General features: G+C 36.7%; 1 protein-coding gene across 2 annotated transcripts in view; it reads right to left on the bottom strand.

The window, feature by feature from the left end:
• LOC140196647 (calnexin-like) overlaps window positions 1–23,883 on the bottom strand; it is a 53,574-nt gene that overhangs the window by 2,722 nt on the left and 26,969 nt on the right. Inside the window, exons 7-14 of one of the 2 annotated variants that reach the window (XM_072256195.1) lie at window positions 17,023–17,215; window positions 14,995–15,184; window positions 14,701–14,814; window positions 13,284–13,440; window positions 11,029–11,244; window positions 9,278–9,397; window positions 8,039–8,168; window positions 2,204–2,310 (exon numbers count right to left, since the gene is read on the bottom strand). In XM_072256195.1, the coding sequence (XP_072112296.1) occupies window positions 2,204–2,310; window positions 8,039–8,168; window positions 9,278–9,397; window positions 11,029–11,244; window positions 13,284–13,440; window positions 14,701–14,814; window positions 14,995–15,184; window positions 17,023–17,215 (1,227 nt within the window). The remainder of the gene's footprint in view (window positions 1–2,203; window positions 2,311–8,038; window positions 8,169–9,277; window positions 9,398–11,028; window positions 11,245–13,283; window positions 13,441–14,700; window positions 14,815–14,994; window positions 15,185–17,022; window positions 17,216–23,883) is intronic. The other variant, XM_072256196.1, reaches the window with a different exon arrangement.

Here is a 23,883-nt window from a genome sequence, read left to right as displayed (position 1 = left end):
CACGGACTGGATCAAGAGTCCAAATTAAAGATGATTCAAGTGATACATTTGGGTTGAAATACTATTGGAGTGAAAAGGATAATTCAAACTTCTTTGTCCATGTTGAGGCCAATCAGGAAAAAGAAGGTAAAAAGGGCTGTTTGGAAAGTACCAATTGTTGGAAGCAAATTACATAACAATACCTACAATGACATAGGCAAATTTGGGGCAGGGTAGTGAAAAAGCACAACTAAGATGTTATGGTAAAAAAGGGGTTTCATTTCACAGAACATTTGCTTGGGTTCTAGACAGGAACTGGCCACAAGTAACCACATGAACCATCCTGAAACATCCCAGTGCATGTACAAATCGGATGGTCACAAGGACTTTAAAACCATCAAGTTGGGGGGGGGGGGGCGCAGGGTGGAAAACAAATTTGAAAATGAAGTTATTAATAGTTCATTTTAAAACAAAATGAAATAAAGGAGGTTAATAATCAAAAGGGATGTAAAATGAAGATTAAGCTAGGGAGATAAATAAATAAACTTTAAAGCAGATAAGAATATTTTCCAAACTTTTTGTACAAACACAAAGAGTAGAAGTAGGGCTGAAAAATATGAATTTCACTTACAAAATCAATTTAGAAGGTACAAGATGTTAGCTATTACAGAGACCTGGTTGCAAAACTAGTGACAAATGGAACCAACTATACTAAGTTCTATGGTCAAGGTAGAAGTCAAACATAGAATAGTACAGCACACTTTGGCCCACAATGTTGTGGCAACCCTATAACCTACTCCAAGACCAATCTAACCCGACCCTTCCACATAGCCCTCCATTTTTCTTTCTTCCATATGCCTACTTAAGTTTTAATCATTAAAGCCAAAAATTATTGATGTTGAGGCAAGTATATAGGGGAGAATTTAGAGGCGGAATAAAGAAAAACAAAATTAATTTAAAGTCTCCACAGCACTTGGGATAGCATAATTCTTGAATTACAAACATGCAACCTCCTCCTTCAACTATTTTCTCTGCCTTCATTAACTAGTCTTCTAGTTACCATCTTACATCTTCTAAACAATCTGTGCCTGCAATTCAGATTGCCCTCCACCCCATATACAATCCCCCCAATTAAGCAGCTGCTCCAATTAGCTGATGTTTCATGGAAATAGTTAAAAAAATGAATTATCATTTAACTAAGTAATAAATTATGTATTTAAATGAAATAGAGAACAAATTAGAACATTACCAATACTACTACAGTACCATAAAACCGTATAATGGTTCCTAATAGTTATTGGAGGAATTCATCCAGTCAATGCTGCCGTGTTCTTTTGATTGACTGTAAATGAACAAAATCAGTGCACACAGAGTGCAGATAATGGACTGCCTTCATACAATGCTTTAAGCAATTGCATCTTCCAAATCTTCATATTCATTGTAAAGTTCAAGATGATTGTCAATATCTTCAAATTCTTTGTAGTTCCTAACTTATTGAAGGAGGGAAATCATTCCATTTTCACTCTGTCATTTTTGGCATCTCCAAGCCTGAATGCTTGAAATCACAGCGTGCAAAACAGTTCAGAATTGTCTTATTGTTTATTTTTCACCAACTATCAGTGACAAAAATCACTGCTTTTCAAACAAACACACACAACTGATGATATTTAAAAACTGCTCACTCTAAGCACTGTGTAGCATCTAACGGCTATGCAAGGGACCCGCCTGACACTAGTTAGAAACTGTTTGGCAACAGTCTCCTGTCCCCCAATTAAGTGGCATTGTGTCATAATTTTCTCAATTATCACTGCTAAATGAGTTATTAAATAAAGGATTCACATACATTTTCCAGTCTAGAGTGTGAATGATTAAACAATGTGTTCAGTAAAGACCTGAAAAGTACAACTGTTTGTGTTATTAGTTTAGGCAGTTAGTGTTTGTCTATTATTGTGACTTAGATGAAGTTCAGACCACACTTTATGAGCAATTAATGCAGAAAACCAGGTGATTGGAAAGGATTTGCAAACTTTTTCTTGCAATTGTACCTACAGAACCATTTCTGATCATTTTACTTTTCCCTTTCATTTTAATTGTTTCAGAGCTTTAATAATGGCTGGTAGTTGTGTCCAAAATACATTGCACTGAAAAGCTGAACACAAATTAATGCTCAGACGTAAAATATACATTTCTCAAAAGATGACATACCATTGAACAAAATACTAACCTCATCCTCAGAGGCAGATTTTGATTTTATGCCCTCTTCATCTTCCTCATCTTCTTGGCTCCCTTCTCCAATGTTTTCATCATCTCCACTTGCTTTCTCATCTTCAGCTTCAGTACAACAAAAAAAAATGGACAGGTACTTTGAAAGCCAATATCTTGGTACAGAAAGCAAATTTACTAATTTATATTTCAAACTTCTTGATGGAGGGTGGTGACAAGTATGCTGTTGAGTAATGGCGAGCAGATGGAATAAAAAGAGGGGGAATTGTGCCTATTTAGACTCAATTTGGTGAACTGTAATTAGTATGAACATGATATTTTAAGGTGGCTACTTTAACACATTTTGGACAAACTTTTTTTCTCTCTCTTTTGATGCTGCCTGGCCTTCTAAGCTCATCCAGAATTTTGTGTGTTATGCAGGATTTTCAGTGACTGCAGAATCTCATGTGTTAATGTGGCTATTTTAGCCTTGGGAGGTATGTAATGCAAATTTACTAAAATTAGGGTTAAGAAAAATGAATTAAGACAGGGTGCCTAAACTTGATTTCTATATATTTCAAGTACAGGAGTCAGTTCAGTAATTTCTTGGATTGACTTAATATTTCAAGGATTTGAAAAAAGGCAGATGTTGCAAACTATTTCCCTGCATTGAAGAATCATAATGAAAGGATCATGTAATTATAAATTCACTCTTGGGTTTCATTGGATCCAAACTTCAAAAACAAATGCAGAACATAATGACCTGTGACTACAACAAAACAGACCAATGTTTAAATGTGGTATAAGAATCGAAGAAAATTTGGTTTGAATGAAGGTAGGACAGGCAGCTTAATGTTCCAAAATATAAAATCTTCTGATGTGACAGAGGATGCAAGAGGAGGGCAGGGGCAGGGTTTGTACCGCTTTTAAAGAAACTGTCACAGTAGTAATTAAAGATATCCTGAAGAATTGTCCAACTTTGCAATAAAGATGAGAACCTGGTGAAAAAGATGCAGTTTGCTTTGCTGGGATCATACTATAGGCTTCCCAATAGTCAGTGGGAATGAGAAGAATAGACAGGCAAACAAATGGAAGAAAACTATAAAACAATAAGGTTATAGCTGTATTTTTAAAAACTTCCCCAGTATTGACTGGGATTGGCTTAATGGAAAGAATTTTTGAGATTGTGCACAATTTGCTATGTGCACACAAAACAGATTTTTTTGCGACAATATATACCGTAGATATTCTTACCAGAAAAGGGGCCACATTGACTTCATCTTAAGGAATGAAACCAGGCAGGTGATGGAAATGTCAGCTGATGGAACAGTGACCCTGATTCTGCAAGTTTCAAGGAAGCTTTGAAAAAGGACAAGGGCCTCAAGTTATAGGTCCCAAATTGGATGAAGGCTGATTTCGATAGAAAGAGGACAGTGATTGCTCAACAATGAAGACCAGTAAGCAAAAGGTTCATTGACGAAAACTTGGTTGGCTTTAAATCCAGGCTGCAGAGTTTAGACAAGCAAAAGGGCAATGGAAAAATGAACAAAACTATAAATATGTTCTTGTCCTGGTGTTGGGTCATGTGCGTGTGGCGGGCTTGCACCCGTGTGTGGCTGGCATTATTAACTAAATTGACTCATTTCACCGTATGCTTTGACATACATGTGATAAATCAATAAATGTAGTACATCTAATTTTAACCAAAAGGGAGTGGCAGTTCATTCAAGAAAGGATTTTGAACAAGTCATGTCAGTGATAGAGACGCTACTAGAGGGGATAGTGAGGGATAGGATTTATACACATCTGGAAAGCCATGGCTTGCTTAGGGACAGTTAGCATGGGCAGGTCATGGCTTACAAACTTGACTGAATTCTTTTGGGGAGGTGACAAAGGAGCTTGATGTGGGCAAGGCAGTGACATTATCTACATTAAAGCAGTTGATGAGGTCCCTCATGGTAGGTTGATTCAGCAGATAGAGATGGATGGGATCCATGGTTAATTGCAAGTTTGGATTAAGAACCGCCTTGCTCAAAGAAGACAGTGGGGTGTATTGGATTAGACTGTATAATTGTTATTTCCTTGTAGTTTAACTTTCTTAGCTTGTTTGTATTTATGTATAGTGTTACATACCTCAAGGAGATCTGTGCTTTTTTTTTGTGAGAATGATGTAATGGTCTTTTGGAGGTCACCTGATGTAATTTTCCCGCTGATGTGACATGTGCACCACGGGTATATAAGGAAAGACCTCAGAAGATGATGCAGTTAGTTATTACCCATGACAGTTCAAATCAAGATTCAAACTTTGAGGGTGTATCATAAACTTTCTTACCTACATTATTTGATCAGGATTTTGGTGGTAAGTCTGACCAGGAAGATTTGTCTTTATCTTGGAAGGAGATGATAGCAGAGCAAGGTAGAGATCCTGAGATAGCTAAATATATATATATATATATATATATATATATATATAAATAAAAAGAACAAGCTCTTCCAGATAGTGAAATTAAAAAATTACCAGTGGGATATTATTTTGAAAAGAGAGTATTAATGAGAAAGTGGAGATCGCCTACAATTCTTGCTAGTGAGGAATGGGAGGTTAATCATCAGGTAGTAGTTCCTAAGATTTATCGAAATGAGATTTTAACTATGGCTCATAGTATTCCTTTGGGTGGTCATTTAGGTGTAAAGAAAACTATGAACAAAGTTTCTAAACATTTTTATTGGCCTAGTTTAAGACAAGATGTGGTGACATTTTGTAGAACGTGTCATGTGTGTCAAATTGTGGGTAAGCCTAATCAGGTTACTCCAGTGGCCCCACTGCAACCAATTCCAGTATTTGGTGTGCCGTTCTCAAAAATCATTGTAGACTGTGTAGGTCCTTTGCCAAAGACTAAAACTGGACATCAATATTTGTTAACTATTATGTGCACAGCATCTAGGTTTCCAGAGGCAGTACCTCTTAGGAATATAATAGCCAAAACTGTGACAACGGCTCTTATAAAATTCTTTACTTATTTTGGGTTGCCTAAGGAAATACAATCGGATCAAGGTAGTAATTTTATGTCTGGATTGTTTCAGCAGATAGTTTATAAACTGAGAGCAAAACAGATTATTTCATCAGCCTATCATCCAGAATGACAAGGAGCCTTGGAGAGATTCCATTCTACATTAAAAACTATGATTACGACATATTGTGTGGAAAATGAAAAGGATTGGGATGAAGGTATACATTTACTACCTTTTGCAGTACGAGAGGCAATGCAGGAATCATTAAGTTTTAGTCCTTTTGAACTTGTGTTTGGGCATAGAGTTCGAGGACCTTTAGCTTTGCTGAAGGAACACACTTAATAAAAAGGTACACACTAATTTGCTAGATTATGTTTTCAAATTTAAAGAAAGATTATATAAAGTTTGTAGCTTGGCCAAGGAAAATTTAAAATTAGCTCAAGAGAAGATGAAGACTTGGTATGATAAGGAAGCTAGGATGAGGTCATTTAAGCCTGGAGATAAGGTGTTGGTTCTTTTCCCAGTGCAAACGAACCCATTACAAGCTAAATTTCATGGTCCTTATGAGATGTAAATGATGTAGATTACGTGATAAAAACCCCAGATCGGAGAAAGACAACACAGCTGTGTCATATAAATATGATAAAACCATATTATGAGAGAGAAGCTGCTACTATGACTGTTGTGATCAATAATGAGTCTGATCTTGATAAAAACTTAATGGATGATTCATCTGAAACTCATTTTAAACCCAACATTATTTCAGCCAGGTTACCAAATTCAAAAATTCTAGAAAATATTGATGAAAAATTAGCTCATTTACAGCCAGAGCAGAGAGAGCAGATGAAACAGTTAATTTTTAAATATAGAGATTTATTTCCAGACGTTCCTAGAAGAACCACCGTAGCTACACATGATGCTGATGTTGGAGATGCAAAACCCATAAAACAACATCTGTATCGAATGAACAGGGAAAAATGTGAACTTGCTGAACAAGAAATCAAGTATATGTTAGAGAGTGATATTATTAGACACTCTAATTCTAATTGGAGTTCACCATTCAGCATTTGTAACCCCATCTGGGTTATAGGAATATAATGTTCTTCCATTTGGGATGAAGGATGCACCAGGTACTTTTCAGAGGATGATTAATAGTGTGATTCAGGGATTAAAAGATACAGTTGCCTATATTGATGATTTAGTTACAGGAAATACTACGTGGAAAGCACAGATTACTGCGGCGGAGAATTATATTTGAGAGACTTTCAAAAGCTAACTTAACTATTAACTTCGCTAAAAGTGAATTTGGTCATGCCACTGTGACCGTTAAGGAAAAGGGTCAAGGAAATTAAACTCCAATTTAATAATACAGTTTAATGTTACAGGAGTACAATATTTTGATCACTCATATTAATGGTAAAAAGATAATGTGATCGCTGATTGTCTATCTAGATGTTAAATGTACAACAAAAATTTGTTTTTATGGAGTGGTATTTTAACATTTGTAACACTCCTACTGTATATTAGTTTGTAAAGTGCTGAAAGATAAGACTGTATATATTGTGTATGTTGTAAATTTTATACCTTTGTGTTTTTTTTTGTATAAATCGTTAAAATTTTGTTCTTTAAGAGACCAAAAATTTTTTTTGGAGGGAGGTGTTACATACCTCAAGGAGATCTGTGATTTTTTTTGTGAGAATGATGTAATAGTCTTTTGGAGGTCACCTGATGTAATTTCCCCGCCAATGAGGTCACATGATGACATGTGCACCACGGTATATAAGGGAAGACCTCAGATGACGCAGTTAGTTTTTAGTTTTCCAGCTAGAACGTGCGTCTGTGTCTCTGTTTCTGTTGCATATTTATTTTATGACGCAGTTTCATTTTTAAAACAGAGTGTTACATTCTGTTGCAAGGTACAATGATGCTGGATTGGCAATTTTTGCTGGATTTGTTGATGTACCTTTTTTTTCCAGTAGCATGGGAGAGTGAAGACTTTATCGAAGTACAGGACCCAAAGGATTAAGAGACGTTAGTATCGATTGGCAGTTTAACAAAGGATCGCCCTTATTGAGTCTTCATTGAAGGAGTAGCGACTTGCATCGAAGATAACTCTTGCTAAAACAGCGAGGTAGTTCAGGCAAGGTGCTCTCTAGCATTTAAGGTCAGTTGTTTTAAACTGTTTATTTCCTGCATTGTGAATCCTTTGGACAGAAGCAACAGGAAAGTCGCGTCTATGAAGAAATCTTTCTCCAGAGAAGTCTCTCCCAATTGAACATATAAATCTGTAGGACTTCTGAATTTATCATTTTAAGAACTATATCTGACTTTACTGCTTTAAGAATTGTTTTCGCATTTAACGCTTTAAGAACCAGTGCCGAGTGATGGTTTGTTGAATGGCCGCATAGCGGTTAACTTCCGGTTAAGATTTTCGTTTGTTTTTTATTGTTTATCCGTGTTTAATAAATATTTGGTTGTTTTTATATAACCTGTCTCAATTGATATTTATTGTTGCTGTTTACGTAACAATAGTTACATAGAAACATAGAAAACCCGCAGCACAATACAGGCCCTTCGGCCCACAAAGCTGTGCCGAACATGTCCTTACCTTAGAAATTACCTAGGGTTACCAACAGCCCTCTATTTTAATAAGCTCCATGTACCCAGCCTGGAATCTCATAAAAGACCCTATTGTATTGAACAAGCCATTCAGCCCACAATGCGGGGTTGTGAATAAGTACTGTTGCCAATGCACAAACGGAAGCTGATAACCAGGTGTTTGCACCATAATGTCAAATTAAAGAATTTTACGTCAGCAAACATATAAAACCCAACAATAAACTTCTACCTTCTGTTAGACCATTACTCTCTATTTTCTCATCCATCTCTTCTTCCTGTTCATCATCCTCTTGTTCTTGTTCTGTAACATCAGGCTGTACAGCATCAGTCTTCTTGTATTCAGCTGCGGAGTCTAGTTTCTAAAAATCCAAATTGCAACTATTTATGGTCCAGTTTGATAACTGTATCAGGAAGTCTATTATTTCACGAATGAAGTGTTCAGAATTGTTTAGTCAAAAGCTATCCAAATCTAGGAAACTCTCTCCTGAGCTGTCCAATGATGAAGATGCAGTTGAAATTAGTTTTCCAGTACATTAGCACCTACTGTATATACAATCATATACAGCAGTTGAAGCTACAATAAACTCCAGCAAAACCTCTCTCCCCTCTCAAGGAAAACAGACTTTACGAGCAGGAAAACTCGAGCGGGAAGGTGCAATTCTCCATAATGTAGTACTTTATACATTAGTGCATTTAAAGATGGATAAATCCAAGGATAGATGATATTTATCCCAGGCTGATACGGGAGGCAAGAAAAGAGATTGCTGCAGCCCTGGCTGAAATTTTAACCTTCAATAGCAAGTGAGATACCAGTTGACAGCAAATGTGGTCCTAATTTTTTTCAAGAAATATAGCAAAGAAAATACTTGTAATTATAGATCTGCAAAGTTAAAAGTAGTAATAAACAAGTTATTGGAAAACAATGAGGGACTGGATTAATGATCACAGAGGGCGCAAGTACCAGAAATACACTGTCAGAATATGGTAGAAGTAGAAGAAACATTAACTTGATTTAAATGTCTAGATGACCACTTGATCACTTTAGGCTTGGAAGGCTATGGGCCAAATACGGGAAGGTGGCAATAATACAGATGGATGTCTGTTGATAAGCATGGATATGGTGCACTGAATGGCCCCTTTCCATGCTGTATGACTGAGACCAAGGCTGTTTCCTGTAAAATTGTAGTTCTATACATAGAAATTATGCTTTAGCATTTACCTGGTTGAATGTGGACAACATTATGAAGAGAAGGCACATGTTCATATTTCCAGTAAAGACAGCCAATGAGAAGATCTTGAACCCAGTCATCTATTTCTCTCATTAATCCATGAGTGCAGAGCTGATAAACCAAACCAAAAGAACTTCCCCCATAGCATTATAAGTAAAACATGAGACCTTCCTGAATCCTAGCCAATTACTGCGCAAAAAAATAAGTGCCACAGAGAAAGCCTTTGAATATTTCTTTACCTTGCTTGGCCAGCAGAACAGCACAATTAGCCCCAAAGGCAAAACAGCTGTAAGAAAGTAAATAATCCAAAGCCATGGACGCTCCTCTGCAGCAGTTGTCAACTGACCCAAAACACCAGGCTAAAAAAGAAAATTAGATGAAGTTAGTTTTTGCATTTCATTTTGATATCGATGAGAGATAATTTTTTTTAATGGAAATAATTAAAATCACTGTGGATAAATTACACCAGAACAATATCTCCATGAATATGTGATAGGATTGAGTTCTGTGCATGACTTGGTTGTATTAATAGCTTGTTTTACCATTGGAAAATTCATGAAAAAAGTGAAATGAATAATTAACGGCAGGAAAAATAATGAGAAATAACAACTTATTAGGTTTGTTATAAGGAAAAACAAGACTGCTTAAAATGCAAATGCATCTTTCTAGTTGCATAATTAAAATTACAGCAATAAATCTACCCAAGGCATACCTTTTAACATTTGGTTATTTTGAGTTAATACAATCTATCCACGTAAACAAAGTAATTAGTTCAGGGAAAAATATTTCCCTAGGCACAAAAATCAACAAGCTAAAAATAAAACAAAACTAATCATTTCATATAATTCGGAACAACTTGAAATGTAATTAAGATACTAAGAATCTACAAAATCAATAGATTCATGGAATCAATGCAAAATACATTTTGGCATTGTTTTGCACAATATCATATTAATTGGTATAATAATTGATTATGCTTTTGTCAGATTTAAAATGTGAATGAATACTTTTGAACTTCAAGGGCACAGACTGGCTAACATTAGTACGTCATCCAATCCAGGTATATCTAATTTCTTTTTTTGCAAAATGGACTATTTTGTCCATCAAGTCAGTCAACTTTCAGCAACACCTATTCTCCATTTATTTTACATGCAATTTATTTTCTTTACATTCCTTTCAGCCCTCGCCACATTCCAAGTCACCTACCGAACAGGTACAATTTAGAGTCATCAAACTAACAAAGCACACGTAGCTGGGATGTGGGAGGAAACTGGAATACCTGGGGGAAAGGGCACAATCACAGGGAGATTGTGAAAGCTCCACAAGATACCAGCAGAAGTCAGAATTGAATCCAAGTTAATGAGCTGTGAAACATCAGCTTTACTGGCTGCACTAAAGTGCGGCCGACTTTGTACATGATCAAGTCATCCCAAATGCTTTATGGCTAATGCACCTTTAATGTATTGTATTGTCAGTTGTGCACAGCAGATTTCTACTGGTGACTAGGTATATTTGTGGCATATATTAGAGGGTTAGGGCAACCTGGAACATGCGCAGAGAATGTAGAGTTTTTGCACTAGATACATGGGCACAAGATCAAATGTCATGGTGTAGCCGTAAGATGTGCTTGGTGGTGGGATCCTGTCGGAGGTAGCTGCAGTTACAGAGACTATGCAGAGATGAATACATCCTGAAGAAGAAATGTGTAATTTAGACCAATGACCATACATGTCTAAATGTTATTTCTGGCTGCTGCACATCAACACAAAAATTCCATGGATTTGGTCTACAATGCTAAAAAAAAATCTTGGCAGCGTTATCATGCAGTCACTACAAAATTACACACTTAACAGGAACAATGAAGACAAATTCCTACTCCAAAGATAATTTTTTAAAAATACCAAAAATAAGAGTAAAGGAAAACAGTTATAGTGATTGGACATAAATAACACAATTTATTAACCCATTTCATAATATACAGACAAGATACCTCATTTGCTGTAGCCACCATCTTCTTTAGACCCCAGCCGTCAGCTGCCCACTGGTCAGAAACTTTCCTCTCAGCACAAATGATAAAGTTGTCAAATAAAATGTCAGAAGTCATGGACCATAGTTCGAGACCAATAGCGAGAACTGGAGTCATCTTGTAAGGTTGCAAATCCTCAAAATAATTAGGATTTTTTATCTTCCTCGGAGTCCACAATCCCTGTAAATTTAAAATTAAATAATGCAATCCAATCAGTTTTCTAGGGTCAAAGTACTCCTTTAAGTTATTGTTATGAAAAAAATTGCCACCTCTGCAAATAATAATGATCTAATTTGCTTGTAATGTGTTCTAGGTCAAATTAGATACCTGAAATGAGATGATACTTAAACCCATCTTTAATCCAGTAATGAGCTGCTCAACATAGTTTTGATACTTCTTCCATGCAGTACTTGCATGCCCCATACAGAAGCTTTGACCTATTACCAGATCATATGTATGTTCACCCATTTTTCTCGTATATGGCCAAATAATCCTGCAACTTCTTTTCATTGGATGTTATTAATTTCCTTATTTTTAGATGCCCATGTGGTTAATGGTCAAAATGGTAATACCTTGACTGCAAGGGGAGATTTGGAAAACCGTAGGTGATGAAATTTCAAGGCCTGGAAGGATTAACTAAAACTTTTCTTGATCCATATAGAATTACCTGTTCTGTTCTTCTATCAAATTACGGTATTGCTTGCACTGTTGTAACTATATGTTATAATTATGTGGTTTTTGTCAGTTTTTCAGTCTTGGTCTGTCTTGTGTTTCTGTGATATCACACTGGAGGAACATTGTATCATTTCTTAATGTATGCATTACTAAATGACAATAAAAGAGGACTGCGTGTCCTCATAATCTAATCTAATCTAATTATGAACGGTGGTTTCAAATCCTCCTCTGGGGTGATTTTCATTTCTGCTGTCAACCAGGACTTCCTCTTCATCAATTCGAATATTGCAACACAATAAAGTTCATGAGCAGGCACATGCTGGACTTTGACAGGAGTCTTGTCAAGACCCAGCATCCTGCCGATGATATTAAATGCCAGGTTTTCACATTTCCTCACCCAACTAATACTGATAACAGGGAGCTAAGAATGGAGGAAAATGGTAGCATTTTTAAAAAAATGTAGGCCATTAAGCTTCTAGATCCAAATAAAAGGAAAAAATTAAATCGCTAAAGCAAACGTAAATTGTTTAGGCTACTGTATGACTGCTCAGTGTTATTATATTGTTACACCATATGAACTACAAGTAAATGAGGTGACATCCTAGGTAGGATTCACTCCCCAGCAATGAAAAAAACTTTAAATACAAATGTCAATGTTTCAGTATTTGCTTAAGATAATATAAAAAAGTACACATAATACTCAAAGAAAAAAACAGTTTTAATCAAACATTAAGTCTTGGTTTCTCAGTACACCAGGTCTCAGCTTCTTGAGCCGATATTGAAATTACATGAAGAGACCTGAGAGAGAGAAATGCCTACACTTTGACTTGATATTCCAGTACTAGAATTAGTAGAATCTGATTTATTTCGTGTCAATATATCTTGATATACCTTTATACAGTTACTGTATACAACCATTTTTGTATTAATCTGATTTTTCATTATGATGCATTATTCAAAATTCACTCTTAAAAGCAAAGCGCTAAAAGCTAAACAAGTGTGCTCCAACAGAGTCAATAGCTGACTCTTCAACTACTTGGCTAATATCAAGTGATATTAAAAAGTGTTCTGACTCATGGCACGCTCCCTTACAGGCTGTGAAAATAGAAATGCATATGAAACCTGTAAACCACTATGCTTTAAAAAAGTATAAAGCACTTAACCCATAGCTTACAGTTTGTGACAGCACTTAGACCAAATTATCCAATTAAACTTAGGAGTGGTCTGAATAAGGTTTTTGCCAGAGAACACAAATATCAGTGCGAAAATAGACTGAGTCAACTCTCACATAACAAAGTATGCTACTGTTACAGCCTCGAAATAGAACAGTGGCCTATACAGTAGGGTGCAATTACCTCACCCCAAACACCTTAATCTAATCATTCAAGAATATTTAACCGACCCCCCCCCCCATTTTAACACTGCCCAATTCCTTGCTTCCTTCACAACATTCAGCACAGCAAAATGAATATCTTCTACTTTCACTTCCCTTGCTAAATGTTAATTCTGCAATGTTGAATGCCAGGAAAATTTCCTTTTCATACCTGGTAGTTGGGATTGTCAATCATAGGTGGCTTCCATTTCCCTTTGTAGTTAGGATTGCTGATCATGGGTGGTTCCCAGACTCCACATCCAGGTGCCTCTTCACACTTTGGATTAGGAATCTGGGGAGCTTCCCACTCGCCATCCATTTCTTCATCCCTAGAAATGGAAAGGATGTGTATGACCAAATACAAACAACTATGTCCCTGTGATATTTTACTTATACACATCAAAAAGAAAAAATAAGTAAATATATAAATAAATCTTGGACTGCACAAACATCTTAACCATTTTAGAATTGCAATATTCAGATGTCAATTTTCTGCCATTGCAATCATGACAATGGCATATCCTACCCTGCAAAATACACATCTAAACCCCTAAAGATGGGGTCACTGAAAGATTTTACTTGAAACCACTTATTTCTACCTGGACTTACAATATATGCTGGCAACCAAACAGTTGCACTGCTACATAAATGCACTTTTAGAGTTGGAACAAAAATAGTAATGTCAAACGTTATAATCAGATACCATCTGCTGTACACTTCCCCAATACCCCAAGTACTCAAACACATCTAGCATTCATCCATGCAATCTGTACATATAACACATGGAAAATCAAACACTTCAACTTTGAAATTAAAACAAAGTGTTGGAAATGATCAGCAGGTCAGCTAACAACTATAGAAAGAGAAACAGAATTAATATTTTGGGTAGAAGACCCTATATCAACATTAGGAATGAGGAAATCAGTTGAAGGAAACATGTAGCAGAACAAGCAGCATCAGTTTCTCTTTTCACAGATGTTGCTGGATCAGTTGAGTGTGTTTCCTCCAGTTTCTGTTTTCTTTTAATTAGCTATATATTATTTTTGAGATTTATATCACTATTTTCATGGTCGGGCATTTTCATGCCTTTTCATCTGAGTCGATGTTCCCATGGTCAACATTAAATAAATATTCACACAAAATAAGCAGTTCTACCCATATTTCCATAAATATGCTCAAATGAAGTAGTAATTTTAACCAAACAGTACAAAAGTGTACGCATGTCAACCACACTTACACACACACCCACTCACACACTCACAGGCACACACACTCATACACTCACAGGCACACACACTCATGCACACACACACACACACTCGCACACAGACACACACACAAGCACAGACACACACACACTCACACAGACACACACTGACACACACTCAGAGGCACACACAGACACACACAATCACAGACACATTCACACACACACTCACTCACACGCACAGACATGCGGACACGCATGCAGACACACACACACACACAATGAGTCAACCGTGGAAGAACCTTGAAGAATGCTACTTTCTTATACAGGACATTAAATTTCAGAGCAACTAACCCAAATCAAATGCTTAAAACAAAATTACCAGTCCTCTGGTTTTTCTGCATTGGGATCAGCAATGTACTCTGCTTCATCGTGAAGCCATCCCTCTGGCTTAACAGCATTTGGATCAAGTATCTTTGCTGGTGCATCTTCATCCCTGAAAGAAGATCTGGTATTTTAAAGTTTGAACTGCAGAAGTATTCAAAATTATATAATATAAAATCAAACCGCAAATTGGTAAAAATGCACAATGTGATACCATGAATTCCTGATTAAAAATATCAAAATAAACATGAAAGTAAAACATTAGAGAAATTGCCCAAAAGACTGTACTCACCAGTCTTCAGGCTTCTGTGCATCAGGATCAGGAATCTTTGGGGTTTCGTCCCAGTCTTCAGGCTTCCTATCATCAGGGTCATCTATTTCTTTAGGGGGATTAATAGGTGGAGTCATGTCCTCCAGCAAATTTCCCTTGCTAACAACCGTTTGGTCAATCAAAATCTCAAAGGTGTTGTCTGGATTCAGCACTGAACAAAAAGTAAAAACTAATGTTAATTCAAAGAGCACAATGCAGTCACATAATGATCCCAGATCATTTTACTTCTTAGATCCAGCCAATACTATGGAGCTATATTGGGTGGGGGGGAGGGGGGCGGGAAGAAAATTGTTCATCCTTGCTCAGTCAAGAGCACGTTTATATTTTTGAAAATTAATGACAGAAACATCTAGGCACAATACTCAAAGCAAGACACAGTTGAATTTACGTGCGCTATTTGCTACAATAATTTGACCATGATGACAATCATTTCAAAAAAAGAACAGTCTTCAATTTGTGCTTTCTCCTCTTCTATAATAATTTGTTCTTGATTGACATCAGAAGCTCAATATATGGTTGCATTATGCATATCATAAACATTCATTTGTAGGGAGGGGGAAATCAGATGTAGAATTATTTGCAATTAATTTTTTCAAATTTTTAAGAATATATGCCTACCTTTTAATCCTATCCATCTGCAAGACATGTGCAACTGGAACAAAAGGTTATGGAGGGTATGCTGTTCTTCACTGGAAGATGGGCTACATAGACAAGGCAAAATATTATCCAGTAGGTGGAGTACAAGGAACTCAAGAGCATTTGATTGGCATTTTCAAGGGTTAGATATTTTGTTCATGGATCTGCTGCCAGGCAATTCAGTCATACCCAAGGCAGTCTCAAAAGGAAAGCTTAGCAGTATTGAGTACATGAAGAAAACCTTCACCTACTTCATAGGGGTCTAATTTCTTTAGAATGGCTGTACTGGGAGCCAGGTCTTACTGAAGTTGGGGTGGTAGGAGAAATCAGGGGAACTGAGTAGGATACTGAATTGTCTATATAGCAGAGTTCAGGACGAGGGCCATATTTCTGAAAATTACCAGGTAGCAGTTGGATGGATGAATATTTAAGTTACTAGCAATTGTCTGTGATAAAGGAATAGTTTAACAAGGGCCAGGTAATTAAAACTACTTTGTGACTATATACAATAAGTGTATTGTTCTGGGATCTATTTAGGAGGACCCCTTTACATACAGAAACAATTTTCACTGGTGCAGCTTTCGCACCCTCTAAAAAATTTCAGAATCTCATTGGATTTTGCTGAAAATGCTATGTACATCCAGGCTCCATAATGTATTCACATGTAGAACCAAGATGGAAAACAGTGGACTTCAAGGCACGTGCACCCTGCACTGATTTTAGTAATTCTGTTTCCATCAAGTTTGTCATGCAATTTCCAGATGAGGATCTTAAAATAAATTTCAAGTTGAGTACTTGTATCTGATTTCATGAGTGTAGAAGGCTTTTTACGCTAAATGAATAAATTATAGTTGTCTTAACATGAACAATTCCCTTCCAAAATACTTGATGCATCTTTGTCATCACATCTTAGTTTTGTCACATTTTCAACATTATATACAATCGCAAATAACACTAAAAAAGATTCACCAATTCAGATGAGAAGACATCATCCCAGATAACTGCCTTGTCAAAAATATTTTGCACGTTTGAGCTTGTGAATGGAGGCATTAAAAAGAGACATAATTCAAATAAAATTAAGTGATACTGAGCAATATGGCATTCATGGATGATCAAGCACCATCATTAATTACCTAAACTTGATTTTCTTCTCCCACCCCACAAATGCATCTGTATTAACATTAGATTTAATTTCCTAACTTTTTGACATACGTGGACAGATAAATACAATTATAACATAGAACAGTACAGCACAGAAACAGGCCCTTTGGCCCACCCTGTTGTGCTGAACCAATTAAATTACAGAAAAAATACATGAATAATCAAGGAAAGTTGGTAGAATTTATATAGCACCTAAAGTATACAAGTGCGTGATCTTGTCTGTGTAGAACTTCTTTAGATCTACATCAGGACGTTTAGCATGCTTTTCTTCATACTCTCCAGTTATAGGGTTCTTGTGTCTGAAAATAAAGTGTAATTTGTAGTCTTCGCCACATTTGTCTGGTCCAAACATTATTGTATATGGTGTTTTATCAAAAAATTCTTCCTAGAGAGAGAAAAGCAGAAAGCTCTGATTAAGTTTTGTAATAAGAATATTTGACAAGTCAATTCTCTCATATTAGCATAAGTTGCCAAATAAATCTGATACCATCCATATCAACAGTCAGCTTTGCCTCCCAAGACTCACTTTCAACATACATCAGTTTTATATTAGTGTCCAATGGCATTTTGTAATTCAACGAATTAAGGCACTTTTTTGTCAAGTATCAAAAACACCAATAACCATCCCCTTAAGTTGTCAAATTTAAAACATTTTCAAAAAATTTAGTAGCAATAAAATTGTGGCAAGCACAAATCAGTATTTTACAACACCCTAGCTAAGGAATTTTCCACTGTCACAAACATAATAAAAGATAACAAATTCACAACCAAGACATTCTCATGTTAATATACAACAAAATTTAATGGAATTAAAAATATAGGCTTCTTTCACAAAGAGAACTAAGAATGCAAGACAACAGAACGAATAGTGGATTATAGTCAAGTAACAGGGAAACACGTTACAATTGATGACACTGCTGCAAACAGAATATAAACCACAAGTCAGGTGTGTGCATGTAGAATCTTATTTCTCAGAAGTCAGATTTTCTTGAAAAGCATTGACATGTTATTATTATTAATGTGGAAATCCATAAAGAGCTTCCCAAAATTGTTAACTGTCATAAAATTCTAGAATGAATTCATCTTTACACACAAATCTTGTCCTTAGCCTCTCAAGAGTTAAAATTACAGTATCCATGTATGAATTCCCTATTAATGTTCTGTGACCATTTATTTACTGTTGAACAAACTTAAACCAAAGTGCTACAAATACCCAAGAGATCAGGCATTACATGAAACACCAACTTAATGTTTCAGGGTAAATGACCTTTTCTCCAGACGTTTTCAGACTAAGTGTTTCTGCCATTTTGTGTTAGTAGCCTGGAAACTGAAAAAGATCCTCATCAATAAGTTATATTCTTAATATTCTTGATTTCATTTCTCACAAATAAAATTTCCTCTTCTTTACCATTTTTGATTTGGTATTAAACTTCCTCCTACCTCCTGAGTTCATTCCTTAAATTTAATTGAGGTACATCATTAGTTCCACCATCTATCAACATCCCTGATATGCTATTGCCCTTACTGCTACAGTTATTAACCTGTACTTCCCATGCCTTGTTACAGTTACACAATATGAAATGCAGATAGGCAATATGTGAAGTGCATCCAGGGAATCAGAATATAATCCTTAACCAGAACAAGATGATAGCTTAAGATCAGTAGAAATTGATCTTAGTCATCTATATTAGTAGACTGGGAGAAATTTGAAATGAGAACATCCACAGCTTTCTGACAAAAGAAAAAAGAATTTTATTCCAAGAGTAAAAGCTATAAAAATTCTCCTAGTTGTAATGGTTAAATTCTTTAACCTTTAACAAATGCTACTGAAAAGAGTCAGTTAATTACCACACTGGTGTTTGTGCATCTTTGTTACATACAGGCTGACTGTTACAATTGTCCTATTTCTCAATAAGGATTATTTCAATTAGAAATGCTCCAAACAAGAGATCGTCTAAGATTGTGACAGAATTTACTTTGAACTTTTCCCCTTTATACTCCATTTTACTCAAATTAAAATTTACTATTAAGATAAATAAAAAGGGAAAGATGTTAACTTTTCATACTGATCTTCAAATAAACAAATCTTAAATCAACTGAGAAAAACAATTTACAAAAATATACAAATTCAGAGGGGAAGTTTGATCTGCTGGGCAAAGCACATTATTCTCTAATAATCATGCATGCCTGAGACTTCAGAGGCACTGAACCAGGATATTTTCCAAATTATTGGATTCACCCAATTAGTCTCCCAACAATTTTTTTTTTTAAAAAGTAGTGCATGAGTATTATAATCAATCCCCCCAGTGAATCCAGTAAGCTTAAGGGAGCATGGGACTCCAAAGAAGAGTGAGTTGGAATTGATACATGGATTTCTACTGCACTCTATTTTTGAGGAAATAAATAGAATCAAAGAAACTGTTTCATCGTGAGAATCCAGGCTGGTGTTAAGCTATGACCTCCATTGAGTTGCAGCTCAGAATTAGGTTTTAATTTGTTTGTTTTTTAGGCTGGCAAGGATGGTTTTGGGGACAGAGAGGGTAGGTAATGGTCAGATTAGGGTTTAGGAACAGGGACATGAGAGAATTAGAGGTCAGGCCGGAGTCTAAGTCTCCACTTTGCATGAGAAGACTAGTGATACAGATGTGGTACATCAAGGTCAGCATTGGAACTTAGATAATATTCCAATGACCCTCTGTTCAAGACCTTGTGATTGGAGTCCCATTCTTGTCAAGTTGAGAGTTTTGAGGCTTAGTGTTCAGTGATCAGCCTGTCTTGGGATCGATACAGAGGATCCAATTGGAAGGTGAGCCCCAGTGGCTGGAGCAGAGTCTGCAAATATCTCCAGTCCACTGGGGAGGTTGAAACCCAAGTCTGAGTCCACGTAGGCTGGAAGCCTATCTTAGGGTTGAAGGACTGTGTGTGTGTGTGTGTGTGTGTGTGTGTGTGTGTGTGTGTGAGAGGGAGGAATAAGGCTTGTTTTGTTGTTTCTCGTGTTGTGTTATTCTCCTGACGACTGCTGGCATGCTATGTTGCCGACATTTGTGGGCTGCCCCATCACACTCTCAGGGTTGCTGTAAGTTAACGCAAACAACACATTTCACTCTATGTTTTGATGTACACATGACAAATAAACTTAAAATGCCTATAAAAAGTATTCACCCCCTCTTCAAAATTTGCATGTTTTATTTTTTACAACACTGAATCACACTGGATTTCACTTGGCTTTTTTGACACTGATCAACAGAAAAAGATTTTCATGTCAAAGTGAAAACACATCCCTACAAAGTGATCTAAATTATTTACACATATAAAACAAAATAATTGATTGCAAAAGTATTCACCACCTTCAAGTCAGTATTTAGTAGATTGGTCCTTTAACAGCAATTACAACTTTTGAGTCTGTGTGGATAAGTCTCTAGCAGCTTTGCATGTCTGGACACTGCAATTTTTTCCCCATTCTTCTTTACAAAACTGCTCAAGCTCTGTCAGATTGCATGGGGATTGTGAGTGAACAGCCCTTTTCAAGTCCACCAACAAATTCTCAATTGGATTGAGGTCTGGACTCTGACTTGGCCATTCCAGGACATTAACTTTGTTGCTTTTAAGCCATCCCTGTGTAGCTTTGGGTTTATGCTTGGGGTCATTGTCTTGCTGGAAAGCAAATCTTCTCCCAAGTCAGTTCTCTTGCAGACTGCATCAAATTTTCCTCCAGGATGTCTCTACATTTTGCTGCATTCATTTTACCCTCTACCTTCACAAGCCTTCCAGGTACTGCTGCAGTGAAGCATCCACACAGCAAGATGCAGCCAGCACCATACTTCACGGCTGGGATGGTGTGTTTTTGATGATGCGTGGTGTTCGGCTCAAGACTGATTTATACTTGTGCGTACAGGCTACGCCGTAGCCTACGCTGTTGCGAGCATTTATACTTGTGCGTTGGTGTGTCTGTGTCACCCTGCAATTCACTGTTAAAACACTAGATGGCAGTGGGGTTTCTATGCCACTGTGTTGAGTTTCTTCCTGTACTTCAAACAATGGTGATTGAAACTGAGTGCATCATGTTGGAGTTGGAGCTAATAAATGTTGAACAAGAGTTTATTCTCTCTCAATTGTGAAATGGCAGAGAAAAAGCAACCATAAATGCGATGCTACCAAGCGGACCAATCATAGTTGTTGCAGTCTGCATTGCTGCGATGCATAGTTACATTTTGGAAGAGGTGCTCGTTAGGATATGGCGTAGGGTTCGGTGTAGAGTACAGCGTAGGGTACGCGGCTACGCCGTACCTAAGGCATACATTTGACGCCAAAGTATAAATTGGGCTTTATGCCGAACATAGTGTTTAGTCTGATGGCCAAAATGCTCTACTTTGGTTTCATCAGACCATAGAACCTTCTTCCAACTGACTTCAGTCTCCCACATGCCTTCTAGCAAACTCTAGCTGAGATTTCATGAGTTAATTCTTCCCCCCCAACTCTTTGCTACTCTCTCACAAAGCTGCCACTAACGAAGCACCCAGGCAACAGTATGTGCACTCTCTTCCATCTCAGCCACTGAAGCCTGTATCCAATTCCTGACCTGTGCTTTTCAATAACCTTTTCATGGAGCTGCTTGGAGTGTTCTTCTGTCTTCATGATGTAGTTTCTGCCAGGGTACTTACTCACCAGCAGCTGGAACTTCCTGATACAGGTGTATTTTTACTACAATCAATTGAAACACCTTGACTGTTCACAGGTTTCCAAAAACAGATCTCAATTTAATTATATGACTCCCGAAACCAACAAGCTGTACCAGTGATGATTTGGTGTGTCATATTAAGGGGGGAGGGGGGGGGTGAATACTTATGCAATCAATTATTTTGTGTCTTACAAACATATATTTGTAATTCATTTAGATCACTTTGTAGAGATCTGTTTTCAATTTGATAGGGAAGTGTCAAAAAAAAAGCCAAATTAAATCACTGTGATTCAATGTTGTAAACAATAAAACAGGAAAACATCCAAGGGGTTGAATACTTTTTACAGGCACTGTAAATCTTGAAAAATAGAGGATGGAAAATGGGACTGGAAAGTGCCCTCTCAGCAGTAGAAACCTCTTATACAATCCCAGTAGTATAGATGTTTAAGGGGACTGGACATCTGGGAAAGTGATGGCCTGATGGTATGAGATGTCACCTAGTATTAGCATGGTAGAAGGTAGCTCAACCAATAACAGGAGAACCTTTGAGACACAAAGCTCAAATTTAAGTCATTGTAACAATTTACAAGGCCCCATTACTAAACTTTAAAGAACATCACTCACATCTCCCTAAAGGTCTGAACTTTTATATAACCATATAACAATTACAGCACGGAAACAGGCCATCTCGGCCCTTCTAGTCTGTGCCGAACTCTTACCCTATCCTATTCCCACCGACCTGCACTCAGCCCATAACCCTCCTTTCCTTTCCTGTCCATATACCTATCCAATTTAACTTTAAACGACAACATAGAACCTGCCTCAACCACTTCGGCTGGAAGCTCATTCCACACAGCTATCACTTTCTGAGTAAAGAAGTTCCCCCTCATCTTACCCCTAAACTTTTGTCCTCTAATTCTCAACCCATGCCCTCTTGTTTGAATCTTCCCCACTCTCAATGGAAAAAGTCTAACCACGTCAACTCTATTAATCCCCCTCATAATTTTAAACACCTCTATCAAGTCTCCCCTCAACTTTCAACGCTCCAAAGAATAAAGACCTAACTTGTTCAACCTTTCTCTGTAACTTAGGAGACGAAACCCAGGCAACATTTTAGTAAACCTCCTCTGTACTCTCTCAATTTTATTGACATCCTTCCTATAATTCGGTGACCAGAACTGTACACAATACTCCAGATTTGGCCTTACAAATGCCTTATACAAATTCAACATTACATCCCAACTCCTATACTCAATGCTTTGATTAATAAAGGCCAGCAAACCAAAAGCTTTCTTCACCACCCTATCCACATGAGATTCCATCTTCAGGGAACTATGCACCATTATTCCTAGATCCCTCTGTTCTAAAGCATTCTTTAATGCCCTACCATTTACCTTCATGTCCTATTTTGATTAGTTCTACCAAAATGTAGCACCTCACATTTTTCAGCATTAAACTCCATCTGCCATCTTTCAGCCCATTTTTACAAAACCATTCTGGGGAATGGCCAGTATTCCTTAACAAGTTTCCAAACTGCTATTGTTCCTTCAGCTCACAAGCTTCACTTGGTTAACGTATCCTGATATTTTGCCAATTGCCTTTTGCAAGGTTAAATTAACAGCATCAACTACACCATCCTAGTTGATCTTTATTACCTCACATTGTTTAGTCAAATATAATTTGTCATTGCCAAGCCATGTTGCATCTTTTTTTAAGTTGATGTTTGCTTTCTTCCATTTGCTTTCAAAAGTTTTGCGGCCAATTACTACCAAGTTTATAAATTCTAAGTACTTAGAACAATATTTACAATTCTCTGAACCTTTAGCACCACCCCTACATCAGGACTGAAAGACTTGTGATGAGCAAACTGGGAAGCAACCCACCTGGATCAAGGACAGAGCTATTTGAAGGTACTACTGTTAACACAACTTGATTCAATTGTCTTGCATCTTCACATTGAGAAAAATAGAATTTTTTGATCTTTAACAGAAGTCTTTCCCAACTCAAATTTATAGAAACTTCTTCCAATACATCTTCATTATTTTACATCCCTAAATTGATCATAGTGCTCTTCTAAAAATTCCTTTTATTATTAATATTTCTGTAGAAAACTTTTGGATTTCTTTTCAAGTTTGCCAATAAACCATTTGCACATCCACTCTTTGTTGTACTCATTACCTTTATCATTTCTCCAATGCTTTGCTTGAAATGTTTAAGAGTTCAGAAACAGATTTATTATCACTGGCACGTGATGTGAAATTTGTTAACTTAGCAGCAGTAGTTCAATGCCATACATAATATAGAAGAGAAAAAAAAAGTAAATCTACTACAGTATGTATATTGAATAGATTTAAAAATAGAAATACTGTATATTA

This window comes from Mobula birostris, chromosome 4 (genome assembly GCF_030028105.1).
Source record: "Mobula birostris isolate sMobBir1 chromosome 4, sMobBir1.hap1, whole genome shotgun sequence".
NCBI lineage: Eukaryota > Metazoa > Chordata > Chondrichthyes > Myliobatiformes > Myliobatidae > Mobula > Mobula birostris.
This window is presented reverse-complemented; position numbering and strand designations above follow the sequence as displayed.